This window comes from Vipera ursinii (assembly GCF_947247035.1).
Source record: "Vipera ursinii genome assembly, chromosome: 1".
Taxonomy (NCBI): Eukaryota; Metazoa; Chordata; class Lepidosauria; order Squamata; family Viperidae; genus Vipera; species Vipera ursinii.
In genome coordinates this window covers 158,383,235-158,403,227 of record NC_139512.1, presented here as the reverse complement: position 1 = coordinate 158,403,227, position 19,993 = coordinate 158,383,235, and the positions used below count along the sequence as shown (strand labels likewise).

At 39.7% G+C, this 19,993-nt stretch overlaps 1 protein-coding gene across 3 annotated transcripts in view; it reads right to left on the bottom strand.

Annotated features, from left to right (window-relative positions):
* The window catches only part of RAPGEF4 (Rap guanine nucleotide exchange factor 4), a 179,818-nt gene that overhangs the window by 71,485 nt on the left and 88,340 nt on the right, over positions 1 to 19,993 (bottom strand). For 2 of the 3 annotated variants that reach the window (XM_083348078.1, XM_083348079.1), the window contains exon 6: positions 16,896 to 16,955. In XM_083348078.1, the coding sequence (XP_083204204.1) occupies positions 16,896 to 16,955 (60 nt within the window). Of the gene's footprint in view, positions 1 to 16,890; positions 16,956 to 19,993 lie in introns of all 3 variants that reach the window. The other variant, XM_083348080.1, reaches the window with a different exon arrangement.

Sequence of the window (19,993 nt, the reverse complement as noted above, 5' to 3'; positions counted from 1 at the left end):
AAAGAGTCCAGATAAATTTGGAATATTGACTTTTAGCCTAAGATTTTGGAATTAACTATAAAAAACAACCTTGTGGGAAACAAGACTAGTCTGGTTATCCTGATAATTGCAAATCAAACAAAAGATGACTTTAGAATGATAAAAAAATAATCTAAAAAACATTGTTACAACAAATAAACTCCTGAATCTACACCAGCTTTCTCTATTTCTCTAGCCTTTCCTGGAATAAAATAACTTGCCAATTGTCTAGAGGTAAGAGCAGAGCTGGCCTGTTGAGAATCTATGGCAATAGATATTTTGCTGGGCAAAAACTTAAGAACAAATCATCAAAGTTATTTTGCTAGCATGTTCAGCTCTCCCTTCTTTTCAACATCCCTAAGCAGAATCTGAACAAATTCTTGAGTTGCTGTACAAATAATCAATTTTTTTAAAAATCCCATTTATATCCCGCCCTTCTCCGAAGACTCAGGGCGGCTTACAATCTAAGAAGCACAAATCAATGTGCTTAGCAATAGCCTTCATTCTATGTATATGCCTGCTTATTAGGGCTTTCGCCCTCCCCCCCCCAAGCGGCATTATTACAAAGTCAGCTTATTGCCCCCAACAATCTGGGTCCTCATTTTACCTACCTCGGAAGGATGGAAGGCTGAGTCAACCTTGAGCCTGGTGGGACTCGAACCTGCACTAATTGCAGGAAGCTGGTGTTACTTAGGGAGGCTTTAGCCCACTGCTCCACCAAGCTTCCTGCCTCCTTTGGATAAGTGGACATAACATTCCAGCCATTTCAGTCAGATTCACAACTAAAGTTCCCATATTCGAAAGCAGGTAAAGCTTTTTTATACCAGAGACAGACATTAATAGCTGGAGAGCCAAAGAAACACAGAGAAGAAGTAGAAGCAGAAAAAAAAACAACACCTGGATTTCTAGTTTTTACAATGCTGTCCAGCCACCTGGTTTCTTGTTCAGCATTCTGTGGATAAAATCATCCCAGGCTCAGAGGACTACATATAGAAAACATAATACACCCCTAGAGCAGTATAAACTCATATTTTCCAATGTTTAAGACAGCAATCAAGTCTACAACGTCTCTAATCAGAAAGTAGTAATTCAAAAAAACATGTGTCTTGAAAGAGAACTTTATTTCTGAAAGACCTGAAAATGCTTTACGAACAATCTTATTTCTTTTAGTATGTAAGATATTTATTCTGCCCAGGTGGTCTAATGCATTTGGTAGGTTTTTGGAATGCTACAAAACTTGTTTCAAAAGCTAAAATTGGGGAAACATCCATACATATTTGAGGGAACACCTGCTGCCGGCATCAAACGCCCTTCGCCAAGTGCGCTCCCACAGGGAGGGTCTGCTCAGGGTCCCGCCGGTAAGAGATTGCCGGCGGGTGACACCCAGGGATAGGGCCTTCTCAGTGGGGGCGCCTGCCCTCTGGAACCAGCTGCCGGTGGAGCTGAGGACTGCCCCCGACCTCCAATCATTCCGCCGGGGCCTGAAGACCTGGCTCTTTGAGCTCTCGGGCCCAGGCTGAGGAGACATTTATTTTAATTGGGGTTTTTAATAGTACAGGGTTGATTTAATATTTTTTAAATTGGGTTTTAACTTTTGTATGGTTGATTTTTAACTCCCTGTAAACCGCCCTGAGTCCTCAGGGAAAGGGCGGTATATAAATGCAATAAAATAAAATAAATAAATAAATACTATGTACAATGTTGTTGTTGTTGTTAGCTGCGAAGTCGTGTCCGACCCATCGCGACCCTATGGACAACATTCCTCCAGGCCTTCCTGTCCTCTACCATCTTCTGGAGTCCATTTAAGCTCACGCCTACTGCTTCAGTGACTCCATCCAGCCACCTCATTCTCTGTCGTCCCCTTCTTCTATTGCCCTCGATCTTTCCCAGCATTAGGCTTTTCTCCAGTGAGTCCTTCCTTCTCATTAGGTGGCCAAAGTATTTGAGTTTTAGCTTCAGGATCTGGCCTTCTAAAGAGCAGTCAGGGTTGATCTCCTCTAGGACTGACCGGTTTGATCGCCTTGCAGTCCAAGGGACTCGCAGGAGTCTTCTCCAGCACCATAGTTCAAAGGCCTCAATTCTTTGGCGCTCAGCCTTTCTTATTTAAGGGAAAAGACAGCACCCAGCATTTTGGGGTAGCCACTAGCTTCAAGGCCATCATTTTCTGGTGTTAAGGATTTTTCTCCAATATATCACAGCAATTCTGCACTGGATACTACTGCTACTGCATAAGTTTATAATTGACAGATGGAATACAGCCTCATCAGTCAAGACCCATCCAAACTCCAGAATTAGATCAGTTTCTGATTCTTCTTGTAAACTAATTGTAATTCTCAAATGAAGATACTGAGAACTACATTCACTCCTAAACCACAGGGTACCATGATTACTTATTTATTAGTTGCTTAATAAATTTATACAGCTGTCCATCCGTTATATATGACTCTGGGTAGTTAACATTTAGAACAAAATAAAATCTGAATAAAAGCACAACCAATGATTAAAAACAAAAACATTACACAGCATAAAATAGTAACCAAGAATAACTGAACACCTCACAGTCAATATAACCAAATGAAATGGGCTGGCCCACACTATCACGGCTCCATGCTTGATTGCAAAGTGAAGTTTTAATATTTTGTGAAAGGTCATCAAGGTTGGGGCAAGTCTGATCTCCGAGGGGACAATATTCCAAGGAGCAGGGACCACAGTAGAAAAGATCCTCCTCCTAGTTCTCTTTAGATGGTACTCTTTTGCCAATGGGAACTGGAGGATGCATTTCCTACCTGATTTCATAGGACAGGTGGATATCACTAAGTCTTACTAATTTTGAATCAAAAGCCTATTGTTCCCTGTCCAGATCACTACGGCCTCCAGACACCGAGATAGAACATCCAGTGCATCACTCAGACAGCCCATTTTGTATTGGAATATATGAATGACCTTGGTGAAAGAGAGGAGGAGATGCTCCAGGAGATCAAAGGAGATCAAACTTGTAAAAGACTTGCACGAATGGATCAAATAGTTAAAAGTGGAGGCAGGAGCACCACAGAACTGCAGGCTGCCAGAAAGTGATCTGACCATGACAGAGGAGAAACAGAGACACCCCACCCCTAATTCTAGATCATGCTACCACTGCTGTGACACAAAAACCTGGTCAGGCAAGTGACCACTATTACGCACTATGCACTATTATGCACCATGACCTGGGGCAAGCCCATGGCTGTCATAATGGCCGTGAACTATCTCAGACCCCACACCGAGAAGGTAACTTAAGACCTTCCCCAAGACCTCTGCCAGCTCAGCCTTGCAGTCCAGGATCTTGAATAGGGATGTTCCTATACAGCAGAGGGTCTGATACAGTAGCTATAATCCCAACTGATTCCTAGAGCCCAAATAGGATCTTGCACCCAGCAGTCTGTGGAGCAGTACCTATGAAGGCAACCCAAGTATCTCAGATGGCAATTGCTACACTTCCACCCCAGGCCTTGGCTCATGACACACCTGAAATCTGTCTGGGCATATCTCCATAATGGACATACCCTTCCAAGCCAGACAGATCTCAATAATATTATAGCTCTCTCATCTATGGTCAGATATAGAAGAGGATGGACTTATTACAAACTGACCTGGCATTCAATAGGAACAATTCAAAACCTGGGTCTGCTGACCAGGACACGGAGATGAGATCAGTGAGCTGGGAGAGATCACAGGCACCATATACTAAGAAACAACATAGAAAATCATGTTGCTGAGGTTTTTCCACTCGTAACTGTATTTTATTTGTTATTGTACCATCTATTTGTGTTTCTTAACACTTCAGCTTTTTAAAAATTATTTTAATCGCTACTGTTGTTAATGTAATGCTATGAATCAACCACAGGATTCTGCTAACTAATTAAAAAAGTCCCCATAATTTAAACATCACAGCACCCAAGAGTTCCCCCCCCCAATTTTTGTTGAGGGGGGAGGTTGTTAGCTAAATATTCTGAAGGAAGAAAAGTATTGTAAAAAATGAAAAAAAGATTCAGTGACAAACGTAGCACTCCAAAAGATCAACAATCGTATTTCTAATGCAAGCAGAATTCAGAACTTATTTACCAATTGTAGCCTAATTGGATTCTGGGTGCTATTTTGGCTTTCAGATGAGAGTAATTTCAGTACAGTATTTTCATATGTGTTATGTATTGCTGGAGGAAATAAGAATATCTTGAATCTTCTCAGTATCCCAACTAATATAGGTTTTAAAAAATTTAGTTGCTTTAGTTTACACCAGTGTGTCCTAATGTTGAAACTCTGCATTAAACTATAAATCTGAATTACCTTAAGTCACCACATGTACTGGATATGTTCATGAAAGAATGATACCAATGGCAATGCAAAGTGTTCCACAAATTCAGGTTGCATAACAGCTTGAATACAACCAACATGTTTCAGTACTTCAACTTATATAAGAGAACTGACAAAGTGATGATCTGAACATAATGTCAAGACAAAGCGATCACACAAAGCTGTCTGGCACATACTTTTCCACTCACTGCTCCTCAGAGTGACATACTCTTTTATTCTTCCTTATACAATGTGATTCAGTCCCAGGCACTCAAGATATTTCTAATATATTTTAGTGATAATAGGTAGTTTTTGATTTACAGTCACAATTGGGACCAGAACTTCTGTTATTAAGTGAGGCAGTTGTTAAGTGAATTGCACCCAATTTTACAACTTTTTTTTTTAATTGAAAAGTTTTAACATACAATTTTTCCTTTAAAAATTTTTTACAACTTTTTGTTGCTGTTGTTAAGCATATCACGATAGTTGTTCAGTGAATCACATGTTATTAAGTGAATTTGCCTTCCTCCATCCATTGACTTTCTTGTCAGAAGCTGGTTAGGAAAGTCAGAAATGGTGATCATATGGCCCCAAGACACGCAACCATCATAAATACATGTCAGTTACCAAGTGTCCAAATTGTGATTATGTGTCCATAAGGAGGCTGTGACAGTCCTAAGTGCAAGGACCAATTATAAGTCATTTTTCAGTGCCTCTGTAACTTTGGGCAGTCACTAAATGAATGGCTGTCACCAATGCATACTCAATCTGATGGCAGCAAAAGACACATAAAACAATGAATCCCATGAAATTAAAACTAGATCAAACCAAGTTTTATATGAAATATATGTAATCAACACCTACATAAATGAAATGTAAAAACTCATAAAGATAAAATTGGAAAACATTAAAAAATTCACAGGGAGGGATGCAAAACATCTATTTGATATGGGTAGAGATATGCAGAGAAAAAGCAGAACGCAATTCCTGTTCACTCACAGTTCAGTGACCTCCATGGGAAACAAGGGATAGAGTGAAGAAAACAACATTGCAACACATGGCCCACCTTTTCTGTACTTGTGTCATGATATCAAACCCACCTACAGGAAGGGTGGAACTTGCAATAGGTTCTTGTCTATCAAGACAAGAATGTTCAGGTCTTTCATGCAGCCACAAGAGCAGTGGTGGGATTCAGCAGGTTTGTACCGGTTCAGTAGAACTGATAGCTAATTTTTTATAGACTTCAGCGAACCAGCTGAAGCCTTAGCCCTTTTTCACAAGGCCCAGAACAGACCACAAGAAGTGTGTGGACACCATTCCGGAAGTCCATTCTGGGCCTCGGAGGCCCAGACCCAGAACAGACTTCCGGAAGCGGCATCCGTGCAGAGAACCAGTTGTTCAGGTATATAAATCCTACCGCTGCGCAAGAGATCATCAAAGCATATGATATAACTCCTCCAGACCCTTAAGAGTCAAATAATGCTCCCTTGAAACAGTAAGCTAGGATCTGGTGAACCTTGGCTCGGTGAAGCACACAATCTTTTCTCTCTTGCTTGACTTCTTTGACTAAGCAAAACAGAAATTGTTTTGCTAAGCATATCATCTGAATCCTGCCCTTTGGCTGTTAAACTCTTGAGCAAGTTAATAAGCTGTAACCCAAGATCAACCTCTGGTTTCCAAAATTTGGTTTGTTGGAAAGGAACAAGTCAGAGTTCAAGATTCGGAAGACTCTATACAATTTCTGGTTTGTTTAGCCAAATGGAAGAGCTAAATGGAAGCCAAAGAAAAATGCACAATAGCAGAGTTCTTCACTATGAAAACACAGCTACAAAGTGATATAATCTGAGAATTACTCATCTCTTTCCATTTCTCTTCCTCGAAAGGCTGACAAAGAATACGCTATTAATATTACTTATGCATCATATCTGGATGGTATCAGGACGTAGAGTATTGTTAGTTTCCTTACATTCAGTTGGAAGATCTCTTAAGTCATTGGAAAAATCCAGAACTGAAATTTGGCCAGATCTTTCTATTTAGTGGCCTACCAATAATCAAAATAGAAATCAGTAAGCCATTGTGGACTTTTAAAAACCATTGTATGCTTTCCTCTGAAAACACTGGAATTAAGGAAGAGACCATCCAAAAATAGTTTCTTCTGATAAACAAGAAAAAAATTGCTGGCTCAAACATGTAATGCAGTCTAATTAAAAATATTTGTAACATCCTGTTTCATGCATTCCTGAGAGTTGGTATGCTGGACCTTTTCTCCACCCTATTTTTCAAATACTGATCTGCAAGTGCATCCTGACACAAAGTGAAAACATCAATTTTGAAAAATAATAAAATGTTTTTTGATGCTGATGTGGAAAGAAACCAGACCAAACCGAAAACTTCGTCCCCACTAACTATAGTCAAATTTGTATGTTGTTTTTTTTCTAGCAGTCTCTCTAACATCTAATATATTCATATGAATAAAGTCAGGGCTTTTTTCCTCATAGAACGCTCAGAACGGAGTTCCGGAACCTTTTTTGGATGGAACCTTGTAGCGTAGGCAAGGCGCATTGTATGATATGTGTGAGTTCCGGCACCTTTTTCTTTTACAAAAAAAGCACTGAATAAAGTGCTAGCATTACATCCTTTTCTCACTGCTGTGGTTATGCTGTATATTATAAATTAAACAATTCCAGATTTTCACAATTCCAGATGTGCTACATCACAATTTTGATCAATTTATCTAGCTTTGCTAGCTGCTGTTGATGGTAGTTGTAACTCCCCCCCATATACACCTATAATATATACATTATACACAAAATCTCACACATATGCACGTCCGTAAACACACACACACACACACACACACACACACACACACACACACACACACACCCTGCTGGACCAGGGTGGAATGGGCTAAAAATAATGATTATTTTGGCTGAAAATGATATGGTCACCTTCCAGGTAATTCCTAAACATACTTCTTCGAAAGGTAATTGGTCTTGCTTTGTTTTTCCTTGAAGACATTTTGCTTCTCATCCAAGAAGCTTCTTCAGTTCAGACTGAATGGTCGAAAATGAAAAGAGAGCAGTCAGTGATTGGTATCCTCCTGATATGAGCTCTTACACTAGGTTTGTTAGGCAGCATAGCGCTCATTAGATTGTCCACATATCCCCCTTCCTGAAAAGGTGATGTTCGATTGCTAATGATAGATGAACCATATATGATCTAGTACTAAACATAATGGCTGTGTCTATCTGAGATATCTTAACAAGGATAACACTGGTTGCACACTGCTTCCTGATAGTCAAGTAGTATCTAAAACTACAGAAAGAGAAATATCTTTGATATAATTTTTTACTATTATTATTATTATTATTATTATTATTATTATTATTATTATTATTATTCAGAAGTGACTTTAGGAGTTCTTAAACAATTTCAATTACTACTTCAATTTTTGACAACCACTTTGTCAACCATTTTTCTAAAAACCCATCATTATGGTTAGTTCTATGTTTAGTCCCACTTAAAATACATCAATAGAATTCACTGAATTACTGTTTCACTGAGTTAACTTTGAATGAAGTCTTCTAGATTAGACCCACTATAGTGTGGACAAATACCTAAAAGCTGGTTAACAATGGGAAGGAAAACTTGATGCGGATGCAGTGGGATCCAACTGTTTCACACCTTACAGTTTAATCTTCATGCTGAGTGGACTAGATCAGTGGTATGGGTACCACCTGTGGTACATTGGCACCTGGCAGGTGGTACGCGACCATCCTAGAAAAGTGGTAGCGGGGGGGGGGGAATGAGCTGAACCAGTGGCAGCACCATAGAAGCTTGAGCGAGAGACAGCTGGAGCTGCAGGGCTGTCAGGGCTCAGCAGAAGCGCCAGGATCAACGCCACTTTTCAGCTGATCGGCGCTTCTTCAGGGCTCAGCGGAAGCGCCAGGATCAGCGCCAGGCTCCAGCTGGAACTCGGCGCTGATCCTGACACTTCTGCTGAGCCCAGAAGAAGCGCTGATCAACTGGAATATTGCAGCATCCCCAGGGTCTTGTGATTTACATTCAGATGCTTGGCAACTGATTCATATTTATGATGGTCACAGTGTCCCAGGGTCATGTGAAGTGACCAAAACCTGTTGCAACCACCCAGCAGACGGGGGAAAATAAAAACCAAACACCCCCATCCCACCCCCGCTGCCAATCCTCAACAGAAATGCTCACAAGGAAAACCTCAGACAGGAGGAAGAGCGCTGCCGGGCCAGCAGGCAGGTGTCTTACTCGGCTGTGGCTTGGGGGGCACTTTTTTCAGTGCCATTGTAACTTTGAACTATCACTAAGCAAACTGTTGTAAGTTGAGGACTACCTGTACTTCATCACAGTCAGCCAGATGTTCAGACTGGATTTGGCATTTTTGTCTACCTATCGAGTCCTTACCAACGACCTGGGATAGGCAGATGTGGATGTTTGATGGTATTACAGATATTGTTGAAGGATGGAAGCAGTTCCTAGTAAGGCCGCCTTTTGCAACTGACTAATGGCGAATTTGTCAATGCCAATGGTGTTCAAGTGATGCTCCAGTTGTTTTGGGATTGCACCCAAGGTGCCTATTACTATTGGTAGTACCCTTGCTTGCCTGTGCCACAGTCTTTCTATTATTATTATTATTATTATTATTATTATTATTATTATTATTATTATTATTATTATTATTATTATTTGGTCCAGCTTGAAAAGCGAAACCTTATATCATATATTTTGTGAGCCATAAACTAGAGAATAAACATCCAGGTGCTCTTTTGCAAACTTCAAACGTGCTGCAATATTTTTTTTGGACAGCAATGGCTTTCTCCGTGGTGTCCTCCCATGTACTCCATTCTTGTTTAATGTTTTCCTTATTGTAGATGTGTCAACAAAAATGTTAGCATGTGCCAGAGATTTCTGTAGGTCTTTAGCTAACACTCTAGGATTCTTCTTTACCTCATTAAGCATTATGCGCTGTGCTCCTGCAGTCATTTTTACAGGACGACCACGCCTAGGGAGAGTAGCAACAGTGCTAAACTTTCTCCATTTGTAGACAGTCTGTCTTACCGTGGACACATGAACATCAAGGCTTTTGGAGATACTTTTGTAACCCTTTCCAGCTTCATGCAAGTCAACAATTCTTGATCGTAGGTTTTTTCTGCGAGGCATGGTTCACATCAGACAGTGCTTCTTGAGACCAGTAAACCCAAAACAGGTGTGTGTTTTTAAAGGCCAGGACAGCTGTCAGCAACACATCCAATATCATCACACTGATTGGAGTCAAGGTTGGCTCACTCCTGGCTCCAATTAGCTCTTGGAGAAGTCATTAGGCTAGGGGTTCACATGCTTTTTCCACCCTGCACTGTGAATGTTTCCATCTTATGTTTAATTAAAACATGACAACAGCTAATGTTTGTGTAGTATTATTTTAAGCAGACTGTGTTTTTCTATTGTTGTGACTTACATGACGTTTAGAGCGCATTTTATGGCCAATTCATGCAAAACTCCACGTAATCCCAAAGGGTTCACATACTTTTTCTTGCAACTGTACTTACTTACTTACTTATAGTCGTGGTGGCGCAGTGGTTATAATGCGGTATTGCAGGCTAATTCTGCTGACTGCCAACTGCCAGCAGTTTGGCAGTTCGGTCCTAACCAGCTGAAGGTTGACTCAGCCTTCCATCTTTCCGAGGTGGGTAAAATGAGGACCCGGATTATTGGGGGCAATAGGATGACTCTGTAAACCGCTTAGAGGGGGCTGTAAAGCACTGTGAAGCGGTATATAAGGCTAAGTGCTATTGCTATTATTTGTTTATTTATTTGTTTATTTTCAGTTTTTAAATTAGTTTATCAAAATATAAAATACAATAATATAAGGAAAAATGAAAATAAAGATAAATAGGGGAAGAAAAAGGGAAAGAGAAAAATGTAGGGTGGTGGGGGGAAATCATTGATTTCTGATTCTTTTTGGGGCAGTACAAAAAGGTAACCTCTCTTTTTTTTTCGTATAATATATACCGTATTTCCCGGCGTATAAGACGACTGGGCGTCTAAGACGACCCCCTACATTTCCTGTTAAATTATAGGGTTTGGGCTATACTCGCCGTATAAGACTACCCCTCTTCCAACGTACACCAAATAAAAATTAAAAAACATCAGATTTGATTTTAATATGGTAATTTTAATTCAAATGCTTATGACATGCAGGTACTTATTAGGAAAACTGTCACCTATAAACATAAGGCTGTTTGTCATCAAACATGTAAGCATAAAACAATGCAAGTGGATTAAACTTAATAATAATAATAATAATAATAATAATAATAATAATAATAATAATAATAATAATAATAATAAGAAGAAGAAGAAGAAGAAGAAGAAGAAGAAGAAGAAGAAGAAGAAGAAGAAGAAGAAGAAGAAGAAGAAGTGGTTGGAAGGGACCTTGGAGGTCATCTAGTCCAACCCCCTGCTAAGGCAGGAAACCCTATACCATTTCAGACAAATGGCTGTCCAGTCTCTTCTTAAAAACTTCCAGTGTTGGAGCATTCACCACTTCTGGAGGCAGGTTGTTCCACTGGTTAATTGTTCTAACTGTCAGGAAGTTTCTCCTTAGTTCTAGGTTGCTTCTCTCCTTGACTAGTTTCCATCCATTGCTTCTTGTCCTGCTTTCAGGTGCTTTGGAGAATAGCTTGGCTCCCTCTTCTTTGTGGCAGCCCCTGAGATATTGGATCACTGCTATCATGTCACCCCTCACCCTTCTCTTTGTTAAACTACACATACCCAATTCCAGCAACCGTTTCCTATTTTCCTAATTCACTTTTTCACTTTTCCTAATTCACTCTAAAGCTTTCCCTGTGCAGAGCCTTAAGTAACACCAGCTGCCTGCAATTAGTGCAGGTTCTCATCCCACCAGGCTCAAGGTTGAGTCAGCCTTCCATCCTTCCGAGGTAGGTAAAATGAGGACTCAGATTGTTGGGAGCAATAAGCTGACTTCGTAATAATGCTGCTTGTGGGGGGGGGGTGAAAGCTCTAATAAGCAGGCATATACATAGAATGAAGGCTATTGCTAAGCACATTGATTTGTGCTTTAAATTGTAAGCCGCCCTGAGTCTTCGGAGAAGGGCGGGATATAAATGGGATTAAAAAAAAAAAGACCAAATGGGAGATCCGCTCCAGGTTTTCCAGCCAGCCCGCCCAGTTCCTGAGTCAAATGTGTCCTTAGAGCTAAGCAGCTGCTCTGGCTACGGCATTCCCCACCTGCCTTTCAAGTTGCTCTTGCATTCCCCACCTGCCTACAGCTGCTCTTCAACTTTAGAAGGAAAGACGTCCAGACCCCAGCCTGTAAAAAATCACAGACTGCAGCTTCTACTCCAATTGGTCCCGCTTTCCCTGCGCAGACTAAATGGAAGATCCGCTCCATGTTTTCCAGCCAGCCCTGTCCCTAAAGTTTCAGCATCCGGGCGTATAAGACGACCCCTGACTTTTGAGAAGATTTTCATGGGTTAAAAAGTTGTCTCATACGCCGGAAACTACAGTACTAGCTATTTCTATAATACCAAACCTATCTAATCAGCAAAACCTAAAATCAAAGTATCATTTTTTCCACCCGAAGCACAAAGTCCAAACATGGTTTCCAAGTAGAAACAAGTGATTTATTTGTTTTATTTATTTTATTTACTTACTTATTTACTTATTTATTTAATTATTTTATGTGGCACTATTACTCAGCTTTCTGCCTCCAGTGCATTCATAGCTTCATCACCTTTCATCCTTTCAATAGCCCCACCTAAGGTCATCTTGTCTAAATTTTTTATTGTCACTATCTTATGTATGATATCCTATATTCTATTGATTTTTTTAAAAAGAATTATTCAATAACACTTCACAAACTTCCCTGTTTATGCTAGAAAAGCATTGGCTTCTTTTTATATTGAAGAGTAATTCAATGTAAAATAAATCAATACAGTGAACAGGAGTTCGCTGTTGTCTTTTTCTAAAAGGATGTAATAAAAATATACTTGCAATGCAATTCCAAGGGAAAAAAGTCACAACAATTTCAATAGAATTTATTCTGAAGTAAGTTTAGTTCCCCCCCCTTCCCCGCTCTTGATCTATACTGTAATCAAATTTAGGATGCTACAATTTTCCTAAGGAACCTCACATCCTGGATTTAAAGAAATATTTGGGGGCCCTGATCTTTTTTCCTGTGTTATAACAATGGAAATTGCTAACAAAGTGTCACATGTTAATCCCACCCAGGAGTGTTTATTTTCATGCAGGATGAGCATAGGGCGGGAAGTACATTCTAAGACAGAAGGAAAAGCAAGGAGATGCAACAACGCTAGCAAAGATATTAAAGATTTAAAAGATGTTTTAAAACGATCAGTCTGTCTAGGCTGGGAAACAGAAGAGACAGGAAACAGTGGATTTGAATATGAAGGAAAAAGTTTGTGTGTGTATTTATATTTAATGGAACAGTTATTGTCCCTTGATTATCTTGTGCCTAAACCATTCCTTCTTGAGATTTGTTAATTCTTTAATCCTAGGAAATAAAAATAGATGCACTAAGAAAAAGCTGCTATAACACAGAATCTTTACGTATAAATAAAAATAAACCCAGTTTTATTGGGCTGTTTTCTAATTTCAGTTTTAATAAGAAGTCATGTCTTTCTACAGGAAAGAACAGATTTAATAATCAAGTAATATCCCAAGGGGATAAAATATTTTGGATCTTTGTTTACAACTTTTGAGGAAGGGAAGGGAAGGATCTAAATGGATGCGTTTTGCCAGGGAAAGGCTTAACAGGGGTAGGCAACCTTGGCTCTTTTTTGACTTGTGGACTTCAACTCCCAGAATTCCTGAGCCAGGCATGCTGAGGAATTCTGGGAGTTGAAGTCCGCGAGTCATAAAAGAGCCAAGGTTGCCTACCCCTAGCTTAACACATAAATTTCCACCTAGAGCGGCAAAACATTATGCTACCAAAAATTCATCACTTTATCTTTAAATTCTGAAGGCTAGAAATTAGGGTCCATGATTTTTCCACGGCGATGAAGACATTTATTTATTTATTCATTCATTCATTTATTCATACAGACAGACAATTTAGCAGCTGCCTGGCTCAAAAAGATTCTGGGTAGCTTACAGTACAATAAAAGAAAGCAAAATAATTAGTGCCTCAGAGAGAAATATATTAACCCTCCCCTTCAAAAAAATATCCATCCAGCAGAAGCTCGGTGTTTATTCTAACCAGAACCTGGGATAATAGCTAGATCTTTAATAGCATCCTGAAAAATCATCAGGGTGGAAAGCTCTCTGGATCTTTTGAAAAATATTATTCTAGAGGCAGGGACTCCACTGAAGAACAAAACATATAGACCTAATACTGGCTCAGTTACACACGTCTTTCAATCTAAAACCAAAAGTGAAACATTGTTCTCAGGATGGATACCATACAGATTTCCATGGTCACTGCACTTCAGTACTGGTTATTGATTAATTTAGAATTCCATGATTATTTTTTTAAAAAGATGAAATTACTCCAGAAAATCTTTGCAAATGTTTGGTTATGTTTTTTGGATTTTTTTTTCTCCCCTTAAATCCTGTGTAGATATTTTCTGGAATGGCCTCGCTGTTTATTACCGTCCTTACAACAGGGTTTTTCAAATGGTGTTCAATGGAAAACTAGGATTCCATTATTAGAACATGGGAGAGAGGAAATGTGAAAGAGAAGCTTCACTTAAACCGAGCCGTTTTTCTATCACTAGAGCCTGGCCAGATGATCAGAGTTTCCGGGATTTTTTTTTAAAAACAAAAAGTTCCACAGTTGAAACAAGTTTTAAACCCCCAGCTCGGCTCGGCTTCCACCAACATTTCCAATTTCTTTTTTTTTATTATTAAAAAGTTTTACAAAAACAAAGTTTTACAATATATCCCCAAATCCCCCCCACCCCAAACCCGCCCACTTTCCCCCCCCCACTTCCCAGAGCTAAATACAGGATTATAATTATAATAATCATATTCTAAATAAAAATTATGCATAATATACAATTAACCAAATTCATAATGTGCTTTAACTCTCCTTTAACATAACTACAAACAAAGTACCAATAACAATATCCCACTAAAATCTACTCATAAGCTAAATGGAACTTTTTAGTCCCATATTTGTTCTGAATATAATCTATCCATCTCCTCCAAACTGAAATATATCTTTCCTGTGAATGATCTTTCAAATAAGCAGAAATCTTAGACATTTCTGCAAGATTCGAAACTTTAAACACCCATTCTTCTATAGTGGGCAAACTATCCTTCTTCCAATATTGTCCCACCAGTAACCATGCTGCTGTTATCATGTTCAACATCAAATTAGTTTCTTTAACATCACAATCTACCACAACACCCAATAAAAACAATTGTGGAGAAAACTTTATCTTTCTCTTAAAAATCTTTTGAACGTTCCACCAAATTTTTTTTTAGTTTTTTTTTATTAAAAAGTTTTAATAAAAAAAAACTAAAAAAAACATTTCCAATTTCTATCCAGTACCCAGTGTGATTACATGTGGCATTCTGTTTATTTGACCATTTGACGAAGGTCTAAGCTCACAAAGATTCTGAACAATGTGGATACATTATCACTGGAGTGGTATGGAACGAGCCTCACCAGCCGAGCTGGTCCAAGGAATATAAACCGAATCTTAAAAGTGCAAACCTAATTTGAAATATTGGGCTGCCTGAGCTGAAAGGCATATTGGCCTCTTGCCCCTGTTCTACACATAAAAGACATCAATTGATTTAAGAAGCACGATGGCTCATTAGGACACTGGATAGGAGGTTAGCAAGCCTGTGTTCGAAACCTGAGTGCTGCGATGGGGCAGGGTTGAGCTCCTGTCACACCGAGGACATGAAAGGATCCCCCAAATGGGCATCCCCTGGGCAATGGTGATGTCACCGGCTAATCGTGTCAACCTGGAACCACCTTGTTGCTTCTGACACGAGTGCTATGCTGTCAACTGAGTTTTACTTTAATATTGGTACAAGAAAAGTACCCACAACTGTAATGTATTGGGCTTTGTCTTGTTAAGGGAACACCACATGGGTTAATTGCTGGAAGGTTGTTTAAGCAGGGAAGCTGGCTAACGGCTCCCAGCTCCTCAGACAACCCATCTCCAGCGCCGCCATTGGCTGCCTCTAGGACGGCAATAGGCTGCTTTAAACCTATTGGCCACCGCCTAGACGCCAGGGTATAAATTGCTGCATTAGCAGCCCTGTTTCTCAGTTCAGATCCTGCAAGCAATAAACAATGATCTTTGCTGAACCCACTCGCCTCGTCTCGCCATTGAAGCAACGAACCCAGTATGCAACAACAACCATACCGGAAGACAAAGATCAGTTTAATGAAGCAGCACAATTTTTCTTCCAGTATCAATTTTTCTTCCTTGCCATCGATTGTCTGATGTGATCATTATCTTAGGTAAAGGTAAAGGTTCCCCCGCACATGCGTGCTAGTCGTTTCCAACTCTAGGGGCTGGTGCTCATCTCCGTTTCGATCATTATCTTACTCTGTCTAATAAGAGGGCTGGATATCTATAGATATGCGTTGTGCAGAGCTCTGTTGCTGTTGTTTTTAATACAAGAGGGATTAGGTATTCAGGCATGCAGAATGTATGCTCATTAGTTTCTGAAACTTTGAATTTAACTAAACATGAATCAATTTATATTTTCTATCTGCAGTATCTTATTACCACAGAGTAAGGAAGTGGCTTATCCTGTCAAAATTAATCATCACTGGTTTAGTTATATTTTTCCAATCAATGGTATACAAACAGAATGCTTCTACAAGTTCAATCTCAGAAATGAGTATTTTCCTCTTAGGTCTATTTTTATTCTCCACATTAATCATAGTGACACTGGTATTTCCTGTGTTTTGATGTATTTATTCTGCCATGGGTGAAAATGTGTGTAGACCTTTGCCTTACTAAAATATACACATTTTTTACAAATATCAGTGTATGCATTTCTATGCTTTGACTGCAGGTAGTCCTCAACTTACGATCAGAACTCAGCCCAACATTTCTGGTGCTAAGTGAGACATTTGTTAAGTGAATTTTGCTCCAATTTTATGACCTTTCTTGCCACATTTGTTTTTGAATCACTTCAGCTGTTAATTTAGTAACAGTTGTTAAGTGAATCCGGCTTCCCCATTGACTTTACTTGTCAGAAGGTCGCAAAAGATGATCACTTGACCCAGGACACTGCAGTTGTCACAACTATGAGTCAGTTGCCAAGCAGCTGAATTTTGATCTCACAACCATGGGAATGCCGCAATGACATAAGTGTGGAAAATGGTCATAAGTCACTCTTTTCGGTGTTGTTGTAACTTCAGACAGTCGCTAAACAATGTGTTGTAAGTCGAGGACTACCTGTATTGCTTTCTCAAGAAATAAATTTAGTTATATGCATGGTGATGCCTGGCGCTTCTTCTCCTCCCCCCAAAACAAAATGAACAAAATTATTTACCTTACTGCTGTTCTTAGAGATTGAACAGAGGCTACTATTAGACATATTCTCCTTGTCAGGCATCCCTGTGAAAATAGGGAATATATTAAGATTTATTGCTTATGGATTAACAATTCCTACTCTGTTTGAGAGTATCTTTTCACTAATACCGTGAACCTTAATTAAGCATAACATTGTCATCATAGTATAAATTGTTTACTGAGGCTAAGGATCCTGTCCAACTGCTCCAGAAGTTGAAATACAGCAGGGGTGTCAAACTCAATTTCATTGAGGGCCGCATCAGCATTGCGGTTGCCCTCAGGGGGCTGGGTGGGCGTGGCTAGAGTGCGTATGGCCTACTGGGTGGGCGTGGCCAGCTCTACATCGTTCGCATCAAGGGTGCCTATGGGGGCCTGGGCAGGAGTGGGACAGATCTGAGGGTCTCTGGCAGACGGAGGGTCTCTGGGCCAGGGCCAAGGCAGTGGGGGCCGTTCCCTCACTGTTTCCAGGATGGCTTCGCGGGCCACATGAAACCACTTTGCGGGCCGGATCCGGCCCCCGGGCCTTGTGTTTGACATGTCTGAAATACAGCATATCCTTCAGCTTTTTACTTTTTCAAGGGGAAAAAAAACAGGAAATGTTTCAAATAAACTTTACTAAATCATTTAAAATCCCCATGGCCACTGAACAAATGGTTGAGGAACACAGTGATTGATATCTGATGCTGGCTTTTTTTAAAAAAGCAACGGAACAAGATTGATACAGACTTCAGGAAAAAAACAACAAATTAACGGGAGTGGATGGGACTAGATTAAATATTTTTAAAACAAAGAGAAAACTTGTAAAAGCAGCTTGCTTCTTTCTTAAGCCTATGGAAAGATATTTCTTAAGCCTATACAAACATCTTATTGTTGAACGATAAAAGTAAACATGAAGTCTCCTTTGAGCTAATCTTTCTTTGAGTCACTTCATATCCATTTCTGTGTATTTTCTTGGCAACAGGACGGGTAATTTGGAACTGTCTTCCTGTGAGATGCTTTTTCAATTTGCCAATTTAGATTACAATTCTGGTATTTCCCAGAAGTCTCCTATTCAACTAGATGCAGGAATTCTTTTATTAAATTTAAAAAATTGATCACATCTGGCAGCAGGATAATATTTCCCCAATAATATTCAGTAGGTGCTTGTAGTAATTGTAAAAAAGAATACTGTAATGAGTCACAATGGACGTTCTATCTGATATCACACACAATACTGAAGAAAGCCCACTGAATCCTTCTGAGGTAACAAATGATACCTTTTTGTGGTCGTAGGCTCTTCAATGGTGGCAACCTGCCCAAGATTATTTATTTCAATGAGAGGCAAGAAAAGCCTGATGTTTTGCCTAACCTTTTACATCCTGGAACTCTACCAGATGCTTGTCTGAATACTGCCTACAAGGCTACTGATTTGGCTGAAGTGATGGTCAGGCTTCTTATTCCTTTTAACCGTACACATTTATACACATAACTAAGAATTAGATTCTTATTATTCTCTGGGTGAGAAAAATAAAGAAATAAAGGAAGAAAGTGTGAGGAACTCAATCTTAAGTCTCTTAAGTCTCCACATGGAGGCGTCTTTATTCCTGTGTAAAGACTGGATGAGGCATTTGCAGTACGTTACATATGATGTATATGTTGCAACGTAAGACATACTTGCAATTTAAGACCTTTAGCCAAGTACCGTAAGTTATCACTGTGATGTTTTGGGGTGGGGGAGTAAACCCTGAAGAATTTCCTTCTTCCCATTCACCAACTTTTGAATCCTTGCAAAGGGATGATTTTCCTTAAGCACCAGTGGAGAAACACAAAATATAAGTTGACTGACCATGGCTATATGTTCAGGTCTGAACCTACCCTAGGAGGATAATGGACAGAAAGAATCATTACTTCTCTTTTACTATATTGGAAAGGGTGTTATCTGGTAACCCTGTTTAGGGTAGCCTATTCACTTTTAAGGAAAGGGCCACAAGTAGATCCCATGTCTGGTTACTTTGACTAGTTAGTCTAATATTTTGTTATTCAACTTCACCAAAGTCTTGAGTATTCCTGACTAGGGTCCATGTGGTAAAGCCTGGGGGTCACAATGTTAACATCTTTCCTTAGAGGGGGTAGGGAAGAGACATCAGTCAAGCAGTTGCTCATTTGTAGGGTGCTACAGAGTTCAGTGCTTTCTCCCCCTGCTGTTTAACACTTAAACAAAAATGCTGGGGGGAGGATAACCATTGGTTCAGGATGTGGTATCATACGTATTGATGGTGCCCAACTATATATCATTATCCCAAGCCACTTGGGAGATGCTGTCAAGAGTCTGTGAGGGATGGGACAAAACAAATTGAAGACGAATTCAAGCTAGTTAGAGCTATGATTTAATTGCTGAGGTACACAGACAACGTTGTCTTTGGAATGGGATGGCACTACTCTGAGGGAGGAGGCCTGTGATTTGAGACTCTCTTGGACTCATGAGGTGGAAGCCCAGGGGACACTTTGCTCCATTGTAGCTGAAGCAATAGATAGAGCATCAGGGTCAGTTCTGAAGACCCTTAATTGATCCAGAACACATGGCCTTGTTGTTGTCAATGCAACAACCTGTCAACATAAGCATGTAACATCTGTACTTCAGGCCATGCATTGGTTCTCTATGAGCTTCCAATTGAAATTTAAAGTGCTACGTTGACCTTTAAAGCCCTCCATGGTTTGGCACCAGAGTACATGCAGGAATGTCTTTTTGTCCCATGGGCCAACTGAGACACTCTGGATGAACTCGCTCATGGTTCCCCAATTTTGTGAGGTAGAGAGATAGAGGGTTATAAAGGTACATTTTCTGTGGGTATACCCATGCCTTGGAACAATCTCTCTTAGAAATTTGGTTTGCTCCTGTTCTATTGCTTTCAAGGTATCAGGTTTCAATTTCAAGGTAGTAGAAACTAAGTTATTTGTACAGTCCTGGGGGTAATAACTAACTGGACTGGATGGAATAATTGTGAGATTATGTAGTGAATATAATGAATTATTTTGATATGATTACTATTATTATTATTATTGATATGTTCTGTTAAAAATAGTTTTAGGTCTCATCTATCTGA